Source organism: Erithacus rubecula (assembly GCF_903797595.1).
Source record: "Erithacus rubecula genome assembly, chromosome: 1".
Taxonomy (NCBI): Eukaryota; Metazoa; Chordata; class Aves; order Passeriformes; family Muscicapidae; genus Erithacus; species Erithacus rubecula.
In genome coordinates, this window is record NC_136658.1 from 98,652,277 (window position 1) to 98,669,034 (window position 16,758).

At 38.3% G+C, this 16,758-nt stretch overlaps 1 protein-coding gene across 1 annotated transcript in view; it reads left to right on the forward strand.

Annotated features, from left to right (window-relative positions):
* SMS (spermine synthase) overlaps positions 1 to 16,359 on the forward strand; it is a 40,697-nt gene extending 24,338 nt beyond the window's left edge. Inside the window, exons 6-11 of the mRNA XM_079320205.1 lie at positions 1,742 to 1,896; positions 2,784 to 2,873; positions 3,825 to 3,939; positions 4,411 to 4,490; positions 14,512 to 14,627; positions 15,944 to 16,359. Of these exons, the coding sequence (XP_079176331.1) occupies positions 1,742 to 1,896; positions 2,784 to 2,873; positions 3,825 to 3,939; positions 4,411 to 4,490; positions 14,512 to 14,627; positions 15,944 to 15,986 (599 nt within the window). The 3' untranslated portion in view covers positions 15,987 to 16,359. The remainder of the gene's footprint in view (positions 1 to 1,741; positions 1,897 to 2,783; positions 2,874 to 3,824; positions 3,940 to 4,410; positions 4,491 to 14,511; positions 14,628 to 15,943) is intronic.
* Positions 16,360 to 16,758: the final 399 nt, after the last annotated feature.

Sequence of the window (16,758 nt, forward strand, 5' to 3'; positions counted from 1 at the left end):
TATCATCATTTAAGGATCTCTGGTGTGAATATGTCAGAAGTGTTTTCTAAGCTGCTATGGCAGTTTTAATAGGTGTCTTAAGGGTTGTGGTTCAGGTGCTGGTAACTGTTTGTGCATGTACACATATATCTGTTCCTGTACATTAGGGATGTTAATCAGGCTGACCAGTGTAAAATCTAGAGTTAAAATAAAGATTTATTTTTCCAGAGTTAGTGTCTTTGCTGCAGAAAGTGACTGGGAAGATAGAAGATATTCTATAGCAGAAATTGTTCTACTCCATTCTTCTATATGAGCTTTTCAGTTTTTGCCAATCCAACCTTCTGAGACCTTTGACAGTAAAACAAGCTACTTTGTTAGTCTTCAAAACACGATGGAGTTGTAAAGAAATAGGAAGTGGGATGTGTTGTTGTGTGTATAATCCTGCTGCTGCCTTGATTCTCTGAGGGAATTCCCTGCTTGGTGAGGTATAGCACAACTGTATCTCAAACCTTTTAGCTGCTTTGTTGGTGAACAGCTTTGGACTCTTCTTCAAAATAATAGAACTCAGATTTGTAAATGTATCAAAATAGTGACCCAACCTTTATGTGAGGGTTTTTATGTGGTACTTCATGCCTGCTGACTGTCTTTTTAAAAGTGAACTTAAGGAGAGAAGGTGGGCTACTGTTCTTTAAAGCTGGAGACTGCTGTTTGCTTGAAAAATCTAGGCAATGAAAGGACTATGCTTTGTAAAGTCTTAGTTCTTATGTTGTAAAGGACTGATTCTGGTAAATTAAGGACATTGCTGCCCAGGGTAGAATACCTATCTTCACCCTAATGGCTGAGTAATTAAGAAATTGAAATACAGCTTTTTGAAATCATTGGAAGTACCTCTAACAATTCAATTAGCTTTCTGCAACTGTCAGGAGGGCTTCTGTGCAGATGGCAGCTGAAAAGCACTGTTATTGAATGCATAAGAAAGGTATTTTCTAATCTAATGTACTAGAAATCATCAAATTGGATATTCAGTACTTCTAGCCAGAAATTTTCATCAGAGTTTAATATGGAGATGAGGTTTTGCTTGAACGTCATGACTGTGTGCCTTGTAGAAAGGGAAGTATGCCATGAGTTGGGATTTAGAAATAATGCTTTGTCTGATTTTGTTATTGTGCACTCCTAAGTGAGGTGGTGATTGCCAGGCAGAGGGACAGGATATGTCACAATGTGCTGCTGCAGAAAGCTTGGCCCTCAGTGCAGATCTGCAGCTTGGGAGTGTTACTGCCTGCTTTGAAGGTAATGCTGGCAGCAGGCAAGCTGCACCTTCAGCACCTGGGTATTAATGGTCAGGTTTGTTTCTGTGCAGGAATACACTGGTGTGCATCTAGATTGCTCCTTTTAGCTGAGATCTACAATGGATTTTAAATAAATTCCAGATCTGTGTATTTCAGGATGAGTTTGAGATAAAAAGCCACTGAAGTATCAAGTGTAAACAAGTTAAAGACTGACGTTTTGCTCTGCTACTTTTTTCCTTGTCACACAGTGCTTCCTAATGCTGAGGTGACCATTGTTAGGCTCATGTGGAGAACTGGAGAAATCCTGTGTGGGATTCTGAGAAGAATCTCATTACTTGGACTGTCTCTAAGAGAGGTTGTTTCTGTAGATGTTCTTGCTTTGGTTTGTTTTTGTGTAACCTCTGGATTAATACCAGTTAATGAGAACAACTGAAGGTTTAATATTTCTGTCCAATTCTCTTCCTTCCATTCAGATCTGGCAGAAAGTGACCTGGCATATACTCAAGCCATAATGGGCAGTGGAAAGGAAGATTACACTGGGAAAGAAGTGCTAATCCTAGGAGGTGGTGATGGAGGTATACTATATGAGATAGTCAAACTGAAGCCAAAGATGGTTACTATGGTAGAGATATCCTTTGACAAATGGCCCATCATTCATATCAGCCTGAGCTTTCTGCTGATACCTTAGCAGAGTTACCTGTCAGGTTCTAAATTGCATGAGGAGATAGGGTATAAAATGAAATCTTTTTGTCAGCTTAGAGAGATCCTGTGAATACATATTTGTGCATCATTATGTACCACCTGCTTTCAGGTTCCCAATCCATGCCATAAATCTGAGTAGCAGGTTACATAAGGCTGGAAAGGAATGCCTCTGTGATCAGACTGATGCTTTCTCTAATAACAGGAGACAGGTCTGTCAAGTTTGAGGTTTGGGCTCATATCTGATTACTTGAGTTCATCTCTTTTCCTAAAGAAAGCTATAAAAAAATAGTGCCTAGAAGCAAAAAAAAAAAATTAATCAATAGGAGTGTCACGACTTGAACTGTATTGATGAATTGACCAACCCTGTTCTAAAAATTCCAATACAAATCAAGTTTTCAACCTTTTGTAGTTTGTATAGTTGTAATGTAAACCACTGTTAGCCTATGAAATGTTCATCCTAGGTTTTGGGATCTATTTGTTAAAACTAAAAAGAATTGTTTTTAAAGTGTGGTTAAAATCTTAACATAGTTTAACTTTATGGAGTTTTCAATAGTCTTACAGTTCACATTTCAGGCTTTCACAGTAATGATAGTCAAAGGTATCAAAAATACTGGTTAAAACCAGAAATAAGCACTTCATAATCATCTAATTTAATCTGGAGGCTGGTACATAAGGTTGACTATTGCAGTATATATACCAATAGACACATCTATTATTCTCTGTCAATGCCTCTTTGACAATTAGTTTCTGAAGAAGTAGAAACTTTTACCTCCATTATTTCTGGAATGTATTTTGCCTTGACAAGCTTCAAACATTGACCAAATGGTGATTGACGGGTGTAAAAAACACATGCGCAAAACGTGCGGAGATGTCTTGGACAATCTGAAAGGAGAGTGCTACCAGGTAATGCTTGCTTTTCTTTCATTACAAGTTGTGTTTCAAATGCATGTAGACCTAGTCTGGAAGACTGCTATGGCAAAGTTTTGGGGACAAGTCTTCTGGCTCAAGTTTGGGAAGCTTTTTTTCCTTTTGTATGTATCCTTGCATATCTTAACTGAGTTCATGTTGGAAGTATTTTAACTCTGTCTTCAGACTTCTAAAACTAATTGTATAGGTAGCTTTTAAGGAATGTGAAATAGGAGAGTGTTTGTTTAGAAATAAAGAAGAGATAGCAGTAAGAATGTTGTTTAACATCATTCCTTAAACTCTTGAAAAGATAGAAGTGTGTATTTCTCGTTCTATACTGTTGAAAATACCTGAATTTGTAATACACATTTAACAATTATTAATTTGCAGGCAAAATCCCTTAGTATTACACTGCTATTATATTAAAATAAAAAACCTCAACAAATGTCATGCATCCCTGCAGCTGAGGTCTTTGTGCTGCATCTGATAGCACTTAAAAATGAGGCCAGGTGAAATCTGACATGTTTGTTTTCATTACTGGCCCTTGATGTTGTCACATATTAGCTTACAGGAGTGAGCTAATAAAAACACACAAAAAGTTAACACAAGTCACGTGCTGCTCTGTGGAAGTAAGCAGCCCTTCATACATAAGTACCTTATTTAACTCATGTTGGAGCTGCTAACTGTTGTCAGCATTTGGTAGGAAGAACAGTGGTCACAGATCCAGGAACTTCAGTCCTGAAATGCCTGTGTTTTCATTGTCTTAATCCCTACAAAGTTCTTCCTTTCTGTATGATGTAAAATGTTGAAAGTGGAGCCTAAAATTAAATATGCATTTAATTTTGTAGTTTTTTCTTCTTAATTGCTGCAAGTCCACATTTTGTTCCTTCTACCTGTGGTCAGTTTTAGGGCATTTTTAGAAGTAGCAGCAATATTTCATTCTTATAGGTTCTAATTGAAGACTGTATTCCTGTACTGAAGAGGTATGCCAAAGAAGGGAGAATGTTTGATTATGTAATTAATGATCTGACAGCTGTTCCAATCTCTACATCTCCAGAAGAAGGTAAATCTTCTAATTTGCTTGTAAGGATTTTCAACATTTCTGTCCTTCTGCTGCATAATAGTCTTCAGCATAGATGCTTTCATTTTTTCCATTTAAAAATCAAATCTGAGAGAAAAAAAGACATCTGTTTTAACTTTTTTTTAAATATTAGGAAAGAACTAGCAAGTGCCTAGCACTTTTAAATCTTATTCCAGAATAATAAACTCATGTAGCTCTTGAAAGTATTTGGAGTTCATACTCCAGTAAATTTTTCTCACTGTATAATTTATTGGAAACTTCAGGAAAATTCCCATGAAGAAAAACAATACTTCTGCCATCATTGTCATTGTGTATGGTTTGCATTTGTTTTTTGTTTTTGGTTTTTTTTTTTTTGTATCCAGGATTTTTTTTAGTTTTGCAAGTCTTGAATGTGTAATAAGTAAACAAGCCAATAATGTACTGTTCTGTTTTTCAATCATTCCCCATACGCAGATTCCACATGGGAATTTCTACGGTTGATTCTTGACCTCTCAATGAAAGTCCTGAAACAAGATGGAAAATACTTTACACAGGTATGATACTTGGATATAATAAAGGACTGCTTTATGTCTATTGCAGTTTGCATATTTTCGGTTAAAAACTGACAAAACTAACTAAAAATCTACTTCAAGCTGGTTTGCTCCCTTTAATGATGTTTCTGGCTTTTTGCATGAAAGTTAGGATTTGCTAACTAACTTGTCTTTTTTCATTATTTCAGCTGAATAAGTAGTGCTTATGTCTGGAGTTTAAAAGCATAATTTTAAGACTCAGCAAGGCATACTGCAGATTATTACAGCTAAACAATTCTTGGAAAAGCAGAACAGGTGTATTTCATTAAGAAATATTTAGTTTTTCAGCTAATGACTCCAAATGTAAAGTGTAGACCTTAGAAATTTGTCATTCATTAAGGTGTAAGAGCTTGACATAGGTAGAGTGGGATGAGAAATTAGTATAGCCACCTCACAGATAATAGAATTATGGTACAGCTTTCAACAGAAAACTCTTCAGGTAATCCTGAGTTTGGAATGCCACAAAGTTGTATGCAATTGTACAAGAAGGTGACAGGAGCCAGCAGATGGTTCAGTGAAGTTTTAAGTGTCTGGGGTTGTATTTTGTTGTGCTCATAAACAAGTCTTCTGGTGTGTGGAGAAACTAAGTACTGTAATTTAGAATCATATCCTTAAGCTCTGAAATTCATAGAAGTTGGTTTACTGTGATACTGTGCAGGTTTATCAAGAAATGCCAAACTGGTGGGCCAAGGTTTCTGGCAATTCTAATATGCTGCTCTGTTTTAAAATGCTGTGGTTGTATGGGGAAGAGAAGTTATCTTGTGGTTGAAATATGATGTACATGGTTTTACCACATTAAATTTTAATGGCATTTTTGTCCTGTTAATAATGGAAATATTTGAGGCAGTGTTTGATACCAAAAGGACGCTACATGTTTTGGAAACAGAGCGAATCATTGTGTTACAGTTGCTGTACTTGTAGCACACATAGTAACACTAGCTCATCTTTTTTGGAATGAAGGTAAACATATGTCTGGGACAGGTTTTGTTAGATTTTACAGAATTCTGGAGAAGCTTGTGTTGAAAGCTGAAATGATGGCTGTGCTGCTGCCAGAGGGCAGGGGCAGTTGTTCTGTGTCAGCTGGAACCAGCTGAGGTGGAGACTGGTGCTGCTTGTTTTGTCCTTATGCAGAGGAGATAAGTCAGCTCTCCAGTGTGTGATTGCACCCAAAGAAGTAACAGCAATCCTGAACCAGCCCTGGTGGGTTTTAGCTGTTGTAAGACTATGCAATGTTACACTTTATGGTCCCAAAGCAGCAAGGTGGTATGTGGCAGGATGGGAAAGAAACAATATTAAAACTGACAGGGTTTAGAATTGGACTTAGGGCTAACAGGTAGCCAGTGCAAGGACCAGACTACAGAAGCAGTGTTTTCTTGCAATTTAGTTTTCCTGAAAATGTTGAAAAAAGCTGTCTGCCCCAGTATTAATTGCATTATCAGAGCTTTTGGTATATCTGTTGGTACACTACTCAGCCCATTTGATGATCCTTGTAGCTACTTTCCAGTTGGGCCTGAAAAAACAAAATAGTCCTCTCTGGGTTTATGTGGACAGGTTTTGGTAGCAAAGGGGGTGTGGGAAGGGCTCCCCATGTCCAGCAGAGCCAATGCTAGCTGGCTCCTGGCCAAGGCTGAGCCCATCTATGACTGGTAGTGCCTCTGGGTAAGATTTTTGAAGGGCCAAAAATTGCTGCATAGCAGCAGTTGCAGCCAGAGAGAAGTGAGAATGTGAGAGAAACAGCTGTGCAGGCTCCAAGGTCACTGAAGGAGGGGCAGGAGATGTTCCAGGCACCAGTGCAGGGATTCCCATGATGACCATGGTGTAGCAGGCTGTTCTCCTGCAGCCCCTGGAGGATCCTGAGGTGGGGTGTGTGGATACCTGAGGGAGGCTGTGATCCTTTGGGATGCCCACACTAGAGCAGGATTCCTGGCAGAACTTGTGACCCTGCAGGGGACCCATGCTGGAACAATTAATGAAAAACTGCAGCCTATGGAAGGACTTATGTTGGAGAAGTTCATGGGGAACTGCCTCCAATAGTGGGGGGACCCCACACTGGAGCACAGTGGAGTGTGAGGAGGAAGGAGCAGCAGGAATAACATGGGATGAACTGGCCACAGTCCCAATTGCCCATCCTCCATCAGTGCAGTGGGGAGGAGGTAGAGAATTTGTGAGTGAAGCTCACCCTGGGGAGAAGAGAGGAGAGGGGAAGGTGGTGTTAAAATTTGGGTGAATTTCTTAACCTACTCTGATTTGCTGAGGAAATTGAGTTTATTACCCAAGTAGAGTCTGTTGGCCTGTGGTGGTAACTGGTGAGTGTTCTCTCCCCATCCTCATCTCAGCCCATGAACCTTTTGCTGTATTTTCTCTCCTCTGTCCAGCTGAGCAGAGGAGTTGTAGTGTGATTTTTGTGGGCACCTGGCATCCAGCCAGGGTCAACCCACCACACCCTCAGCTCCACAGTCTGGTCATAGGATGAACAGACTACTGAGGTGCTTTAAATAAAATCAGCTGTCTATAACTTACATTTAAATTCAATTGAACTAACTGAAGCTGACTACTTGGAGGATTGGTTATACTACAGACAGAAGTTCAATCATGACCACTATGAACTCTGGCAGCTTAGTCATACATTGGAAGCTCATAAATGATTTTGAGTGTTCTGTTGTTTGCTGTTAAATGCCAGTAGTTTTAGCTCTGTGTATTACCACTGGGAATTCAAGTTACTTTTGGTCCAGCTATCTACTTCCAGGATGCTTATGTTACATAGCAGGCCTTGCTGAAGAAATCATGTGCCTTTTAAGGAAGTTGTGTTTTTTAAAATGCAGGTCTCTGTGCCCCCAGCCCCTTCTTTGCATTTGGGTTCTCTAAAACAAAAAATACTAAACATCATCCAGAAAAGTGACTGAGGGAATGTCCACTTACTTCTTAGAGCCTCATCTTTGCAATGGTAAGGAAATGTTTCATAGGAAAAATGCAGCAAAAGGATTTTTGTCCTGGTGACTACTGCAGTTACAGTTGCCTCTTCTGCCTTGGCATTTTGTTGTACTAACATTGAAAATTCCTGTCCTTTGTACTTTGTAGTCTGTCCCCTTGCACCCTGAACAGAATCATGTGCATCTAGTTGGGATTTCATTTATTTCAATGCTGAAGAAATACTTTGCCCAAAAGTGGAATTGTGTTCATAGAATGCCATTCTTTCCCATATTTTATTGCTGCCTGTCTAAATGCCACTGCTGGGAAAGATAAAGGGAGATGCTTATCACCTCTTCATTGAGCTGTGCATGAGTTTTAGAAAATGTTCTGGTCTGTACATGAATTGTCAGCAGGCAGTGCTAGTGCTGTCTAACTCCAGATGGATATAATTTATCTGAGATTATAAAAAAGAAGTATTTCTGGCATGCTGCTTTTAACATACCTGGTGGTTCCCTTGGGATTCCTTCCTTGGCAATCCTCAAAGCAGTCACCAAGTGCTGCTGTAGAATGTCCTGTCACCACTAGATGGAGGCAGGTAACCAGTATTGCCTGGCACTTTATTAACATTTATGGAGATTCTGCCTGTGGAAGGTTTTTCAGACTATTTATTTGTATTCCTAGGGGGTATAAGAATTTGTGGCCAATTTTAAGATGTGAGAGGGACGACTTCCTTTTTTTTTTTCAGCTCTGGAAAGATATAAAAGGGCAGTTAATGGATGCCTCTCTGCTGCTTTAAGTTTGTCTGAGTGCGTTTGGGGAAAAATGCCTCCATACTTTCTCTGTGAAAATAGTAATCACAGCTTAGAACAAAAGCTTGTATGAGTAACAGCCATGCTTTACATGCCCTTGCTTTTCTACTGCATCATCCTATTGAGTGTTGCAGCCTACACAGGGTCTGCACAGAGAGACATGAGCTTTAGGACCTTTAGCCTGCAGAACTTACAAACCTGTCTGAAAGTTTAACACCTGAAGCTTGTTTGTGAAGACTTAGTGTTAGACATAATTTCATGACTCTGAGCTTCAGTGGTCATATGGCATGCTCTTAATTCTATTCTTCTGCTGCAACTGGTGCTTTGAAGTGTTTATTGGTATGATATGATATAAGGCCATGTTTGTGAGGTCCTTGGTGTTATGCTCTCCAAGGAGAGTTAGAGGTACAGGCTCCCAGCCATCACAGAGAAAAGAAATGAGAGTTGGTGAGGATGTAATACCTTAGTGTGTCCTGAGGTCCACTTTCATCTCTAATATACCTTCCCAACAACTTGTTTCTGAGCATGTTAAGTGTTTTTACAGTACATACTTTCTAAAAGTATGATTTTTAGATGGCCCAAGTGTTTTCTCTCGAGTGCATATACTTGTAGATATCAGCATAATATGTGGCTTTTGTTTCTCTGAGCCATCACTCTCTTGTGCCTTCAAAGAAGCACGTGAGGGTTGTCCCAAGAGCTGTGAAACCATGCTCTATCAGATGCTGAGACAACCTTTCAGCCTGTCTCTGAGTGTCAGTGGGTTATGTGTTGCTAAGAAAACGCATTTTTCTGTGCTAAGTTTTTGTTCTGTTGATCTCATCTTTTGAGGTTGAAAAGGCTATCATTTTCAGCCTGTTTATGTACTAGAACCTTTAAAAATACCTCTGAACAGGAATTTGTGACTTCCTGGTTGGGGTCACTCAGCCCAGGCAGGGTGGAAACTCAAACCACTCACAGGCTCCAGTAAACAGCACTGACCCCTGGTGCAAGGCATTATGTGTCTCATCTCCCACACAAACCTGTGGCCCTTCACTGAGCTGTCTCTTCCTCTCTTACACAGCCCTCTAAACGTCCAGACAATCATCATGTTGCTCCATAGTTAGACTCCTTTTTTTGGCTGCTGTGTGGGTTTTCTAATTAGCACTTCCAGTGAAGGGAGCAAGGTTCTCCATGACTGAACCATGAAAAAATGATGGAAGAATAGCTGTATGTCCCTATGTGAGCCTCTGATTTCCTGGTAGTCTGAGAGACTTTTTAAGGATCAGACATTTTTATTTCCTTTTGTTACTGAGAGCTCAGCCAGTGGAGGTACTTAGTCAGGTTTGCCTCCATGATTTCCTTAACAGCTCTCCCTGTCCCCCAAAATCTTTGCTAGGTGTTTCATGCTCTGTGTCTTGCTGCTTACTAGTCACTCTGAAGTGAGGAAAGATAAAACCCAACTGTGGTCATATCCAATTCTGGCACATCATCATAAAAAAGTAAAAATAGAAAGCCGTGCTAAAAATCAAAATTAAACTTCTCTGGCATACAGTTAGACAAAATGTCCAGTGACAGTGGCATATGGGGCAAGACATATAAGAAATGGGCAAGTATGGAAAAGGGACCTTTCACCTGCTTCCAACTCACTAGTTTGCTTTCTGAGGGTTGGAGGAAGCATAGTGGCCTAAATTCAGCCTGTAACCAGTTGATGGGATGCATCCACTTTATAGATGGTCAGAGTTAACTAGTACTTACAGGGTCAATTAAAACATTTGGGGTTTTTTTGCTACTTATTTTAAGGAGTGTTTTTTGTCTGTCCAGAACTGTATTTGTTATTTAAATTTGTTGTGCATTGTCATGTAGAAACCTAAAAACTAAACCCATGGATCTACAGAATTTCTACTTGGTGAGAGCCCAGGAAAATGCATGTTGGGAGAGGTGTTGAAGTGAGTTCAAGCACTGAGCAGAAGATGCAAAGACTCAGGAGTCATCAGTCTTAGCATGGTTTTTAGGGATTTGTTAATCTCAAAGTTAAAACTGCCTCAAGTACTTTCGTGTCTGAAAGATACGTCTTAAGGGTAAAAAAAAAATTACCATTCTCCTAGTTCTTACCTGTCAAATTGTTTGGCATGGAACAGAGATTAAGTGAAGGGGGCTGGGCAGAGGGGTTTGGTAGGGGTTTTTGTATGTGTTGAAAAATTGGCTGAACTTTGTGGGAGTAAAAAACGAAAGATTTTGATTTTTGAAAATCTGTTATTGGTGAGTCATTTGCTTTAAACCTTAGTAAACAACATTCACTACTAGCTATTGTTTGAGTTATATGGTGTCTGTTCAGAACAAACAATGCATTACTCTACCACATAACTCTTCATTAGGCAGTGGGAGTTAAAGTGAGCCCTGCATTGCATTCTGGGCTTGGTTCCCTGTGGCATTTCAGTGATACTGGAACAACTAAGTGTGATTGACATTGTTACTAACACTGTAGTCTTGATTAATAAAGCTTGTCATGTTTCAAGGAAAGGTGTTAATAATAGTGATTTTTTTTTCAATAAGTTTATTGAAATAACCCTTAGGTTTGTAGTTTTGATTTTTGGAGTGCTTAATTTTGTGTTGAGTAAAGACAGTTTAAAAAAAAAAAAACTATGCAGAGCTATAAAATCCTGTAGTGTTTCTCCAGAAGAAAAAGGTTGATAGAAGAGTCAGGTGAGTTGTTTGAACCTTTAGGCAAGATCTGGATTTGGAGATAGGGAGTTGAGGGTTTGAGAAGTAAAAACTGTTTCTTGGCATGTTCATCATTCCTGTAATTTGTTTTCCATGGTGTCTGCAGTGATTTCTCTTGCTGGAGAAGAGACAAAGGATGAAATACTGAAGTGACAGTCTGGGAAACTGGATACTCTTCTATCATTGTGTATCCTGTTCAACTTCCTACGTAATAGTGGTGTGCTCTGTAAATTACCTAGCAGTGTTCCTATTTATGACTGAAATTGCACACACAGGTTGTTGTTTAGTTTTCTTTTGCATTCAGTCTGATGTTGAAACAAAATGATATGTTTGGTGAAGGGCAGCTGAACCTAAAAAAACCACCACAATCCCCTGGATAATAACAGGTTACTAAACAAGTACTGAAGCAGTCTGTTCATTGTGCTCAGTTTGTGTTTATCTTCTTACAAATCTCACTTGTTTCCTGATACCCAAACCCAGATATGAAAAATTCCATATACTGCATGTCACCTTCCTTTACCAAATAAGCATGTACTGGTTTGTTTGTGCAATATGATAAAAATAATAATCAAACATATTTTATGCAAGCCCTTTTGAAGGAGTGCTTTCCCAAATACGATTTTGAAAAGATTAGAGAGTGATAGAATAGTGATAGGATTTACTGGTGTGAGAGGGGCCCACAGCAATCAGTCCAGCTCCTGGCCCTGTATAGGACAGCCCCATGAATTATATCATGTGCCTGAGACCATTTCTGTTAAGTTTTTTTTTTTGAGTTGAAGTTTTCTTTTCTACTTGTGCAAACTTGAGCACAATCAAAAAAAAATTGAGCTGCATGCAAAAAATCCAGAGGAAGATGAGTGGAATGAATTCTCTTTTCACTTTCTCTGGAAATAGAAATGTTTTAAATACACTGTGAAAAAATCTTACCAATAAAAAAGTAGGAAAAATAGTATAAATCCCAAAATCAGAATGTACATTTTACTTTTACGCTTATCATCTGATGTTATTACATGGATAAAGCAAGGTAAATGATGCTGTTTAAAAATACTGATTTCAAGAGTGACCTCTGCTTGTTTTGGCCTCTGCCTATTGTAAGTTTTAAAGAACATGGATAATATTTGTTCAAACTCATCTTAATTCCTTACTTTGTGGAAATTAACTTTCAGTTGCATTTGTGTGCCTGTAATAATTCTAAGGCCATTTAAAAAATCTGGGAGCACCAGAAATAAGCTGCACAGTAAAGCAAGTCTTTCATAAAGACTCTGCTCCTGGATTTAAAAGCTTTGCAATGTTTTAGCAGAGCAACACAATGTGCAAAACAGGCAGTCAGACACTTGGGAAACATTGAGTAAGTCCTTGGTTCCTGGGGTCCTCATTTCAAGTTAGAGGTCCTAAAATATTGAGTAAGATGTGACTGTAAGGGAGATAATTTTTTTCATTAGATCTATCTTTTTCTAATTGAGCCATCTGCAATCTTTTGCAGTTACAGGTTACACATTACTGAACAGCAGGAACAAACAAGATACTATATTCAATGGTCAGTTAAAAATACCCCCAAAATTATGTGTACTTGTGTACTTGCCAAAGTCATTCAGAGCAGCAGGAAGATTCTGTCCTTCTGCAGATGGAGGCTGTTGCTTTAGAGTCCTTTCTCTTTCCAGCACAACTTCTGTTCTTTGCATTTCTTACTATCATTTTGTGGGGCTTTGGCTCTTGTGCTGGATCATCAGGAACTGTGTATTCATTAACATAAAAATTCATTTTGTTTTCCTCTTTATCTTCTATGGCAAATGTTTCTCCACTAGAAGTGGTAAATTGTGTGGGAAAGCTGAGGATTCTTATATTGGAAGTAACTGGAAAATGCTAATTAATGCTTCTGTTTCTGCTGATCAGAAATCAGAAAAGGAAGGCAGGCTTTGTGCTAGATCATGGTAAAAGACATTTATACTACTTACTAGTAAACCCAACCATTAGGGGAAGATGGGAATGTGCATCTCCTGAAGATCTCATCCTGCCTTCCATGTGGCCAGACTGGCACATACTGTGTGGGTAAGGAGAGATTCAGTCATCATACAACTTGCTGTTGATGTGTAGTGTTACAGCATGGTTGGTTTGTCATGTTTAGAGCCTATAGGTTGAACTGAAGATTCCTCAGGGAAGTGGTGAAAGTAGAAGACTGCAAATCAATTCATTTGGCTGTCAGTGTGCCATGGGTCTTTAACAATATCTGCACCTTGACCACAATCATAGTGTACTATCTCTGTGCTATGCTATAGCAACAGTACACTTCTTTTTGGTGAGTCTTCATCTGGTGCCTCATAGCTGGAAAAAGAAAATCTGAGTGATTTGTAGACCATGCAATGATGTCTGTATTCAACTTCACCTAATTTCAAATTAGTGTCCAAATAACTGTATTTGCCACACCCTTCCTAAGACCATTGAATTTAAGATTGTAAAGTATTTGCTAGTCTACTCAATTTGCTATTGAGTATCTGCTACTCTGCTACTACTTATGGAGTCAATAAAATTGAAAAAGTTTTTTTTAAATTGAACTTACACAACTAACTTTTATTGCTTTTGTGTAATGGTGTTTGTTCAATCTGGTGTTCCAGTGAGCTCACTGTAACCACTAAATCTTCAAATGTGTTATGGTTGTGGAGAATTCAGATCTAATTAGAGTTTTTGCTATATGGTCATTCCAGGTATACATTGCAGTAACTTCTGCTTCTTATTAATACTTAGCCTGGGACAAGGTAGTGCTTGCAAATCGGAGTTGCTTGGGGGAGAGCTGGGTGAGGTTTTGTTTTCATTTTTTTGGTGGGGGGAAGGTGTTTGGTTTTTGAAGGAGTTCTGTCATTGGGGTTTGAGAGGTATGGGGTGTGGTTTTTGTTTGGTTTTTTTTTTTCCTTGGGTGTGACTTTTTTTTTTAATTCCTCACTTTGTAACCCTTGATGTGTTTGTATTCCAAGAATGATAGGTTGTTTCACCCCAAGTCAAAAAAAGTATCATAGCAATCTCCTTCTAGGAAGCATGACATGTGGAAACCCAAGACAATGTAGCTCACAGCCAGAGAACTTCTATATAATTGGATGTATTTTGTCATACTGATTTGTGGAAGAATCTGTTTAAAATTAATAGCTATAGTTTTTTTTAATAGTGCATTTAAACACTGTAAGATCTAGGCAATGTTAAATAACAGGAAAATCTGGACGTTGTAATACTGTTTACTAATATGTTTAAACAATCATAAAGAAAATGGTTATAGAGTAAATTTTATAGGTAAACAACACATGGTGGTCTGTTTTAACTGAAATCCCTCATTTAATGGTTGCTTTTGCTAATGAGAATATAGATAATCCTCCCATGCTTACCCTGTCTTGAAAGGATACGAATTGTTGTTTGCTGTAGGCAGAATGAAGACAAGCTGTTCAGTGTTTGTATGGTAAATATTAAGAAAAGCATGTATCTGGTTCTGAAATATGTGGGAGCCTTGCAGTAATGTCAAAATGTATATATTTATCTGAATATTTGCTTGATTGTGACTGGGAATTTTTTTTCTTCTTCAGGGAAACTGTATCAATCTGACTGATGCCTTGACTCTCTATGAAGAACAGCTTAGCAGGCTTTATTGTCCTGTGGAGTTTTCAAAAGAAACCGTGTGTGTTCCTTCCTACATGGAATTGTATCCTTAAAGACTGAAGAAGACTGGAGAGTGTTTATTAGTAAATCAAGCAGACATAGATTGGTTGGAGGTAATGAGCTCAAAGAAAAAAGCAGTTCTGATTTAAACACTTAATGTTTTTTCCATAATAAATGAACTACTGCAGTTTTACTTTGAAGATAATTGTAGGAATTGTTTTCTGAAAGTTCTGTAAATTCACAACTGGTGAAATGATCAGCCCCTTTCATGAACAGGCTGTGTTTTTGTCAATGTTTTTGAGTGGTGTATGTGATGTAAGATAAACTGTAGGTAAGGGTAATGCTGCCTGACATTTCTGACGAGGCTGTATCTTCTTATTTTCTTTTTTTCTTTTACAAAAATAAGAAACAAACTTCATACTGATTAGCATGATTCAGATCCTTAAATATTGTCTGATACAGCTATTCTTGAATATACATCTCAGACTTGATTTTTAAGGCTGGAGAACAGGGAAGAGTGATTCCTAACAATCATTACTAGATAGTGTTAATGGAAAAAATATTTCAAGTAAAGGGGCATGCATAATCTCAACATCCCATTCCTAAAAATAATCATTCAGAATTTTTTTTAATTTGTGGGTGGCAAGGAAGTTATATAAGGAGCCTAGAAGTTTAAGCTTCAAGCCTTTAGTGTGAGAGGGGCATTTTGATCTGCTGTAGGGTGCTTCTGCCAACTGTTTGCCTTGAGCATTTCCTGCTTTTGTGGGATCTCCCTGGAAATGTTTCTGCAGGGTGAAGCCTCTGTGGCTGTTTCTCTTGACAGGAAACATCTTTCCACAATCTTCTTATTCATAATTCACTGAGCATGTGATACTGCCACAGCCTTTCTTCTGTTGTGTGTTCATTTCCCTCCCTTCTGTGTCTCTAAGCCCAGCAGTGTTCAGTGCTGCAGCCCCCATACTGACCCTGTACTGACTCCAGACTGACTGTAGCCAGCTCCTCCTGCTTCTCATTATTGTCAGCTCTTTGGAAATGCAGATTTGACCTCGCATTTTCAAAACAAAAGAATGTGAAGGATATCAAAATATTTATTCTTAAAGCATATAGTTTCAGAGAAACTGGTTATTTTTGCCCTTCCAGCTGCCAGGCCTTAATGGAACATGTATGGATTTGAAGAGTAGCCATCTTTGAACTGCTGAGTCAAGGAGAGAATCCAGAGAGATTTCACTTTTGGGTGTTTTGCCTGCCCTTTAAGAGCTACGAGGAGTTTTCAGAATTTAAATAGAAGTAAAAAGAACTACATTTTAACTGTGTACAAGTGTTGCCTTTTTTTTTTCCTTAACTGCTTATTTTCTCCAGATGGGTATTCTACACGATTTGGAAGAAACAGACTGGCATCTGAACATCGAGATTATTTGAGATTATCATAAATGTACATGCTGCATGGAGCATATAGATCTGCCACATGCTGCATATTGGCATCTTGAACCTTTAAATTATATGCTGTAGATGATCCTGAAACTTAGTCATGCTATTGATTGTGAATTCTTTAAATGTTTTTTTTTATTATTATTTTAATTTAAAAGCAAATGGAAAATGTATATTTTGACGAGTTAGGGTGTTATTTTTGAAAGTCAACTTAAAGATGAATAAGCAGCAAAACTATATAGCTGCTGACTGCACTGAACCTTTAGAATGTGATCCTTTTTATTTTTTTTGTAGATCTTCACAAACTGGTTGATTAAAAAAGACATCTTTAGCATTTCATCCCTGAAGGGTGGTCCAGTTTTTTGTTTTTCCAACAGATTTTTCATTTATGGTGCTTTTTAAAAATGGGAGAGGGTTTTTGTGTGGTTTTGGTTTTTTTTTTTTTTTGTTTGTTTTTTTTTTTTTTTTAAATAAACACTGCAGAGAAGGGCATAACTAAAAAGAAAAAAAAAAACTTGTGGGAGATTACCCCAAGTCCTTTGTTGCAAAGGGAAGAAAGCTAGTCTTAAATTTTTATTTAACCTAGTTTCATTCATGATTGGTGTGATCTCTGCTGCAGAGGAATCTTTGGCCTTTTACCTCCTGGATTTTTTGGTTGCTGCCATATTGATTATTTGGATTCTGATATGGGTTTAGCAGTAGCTTTGGAGTGAAGCATGAAGATCAAGGCTGGATTTTCATTCCAC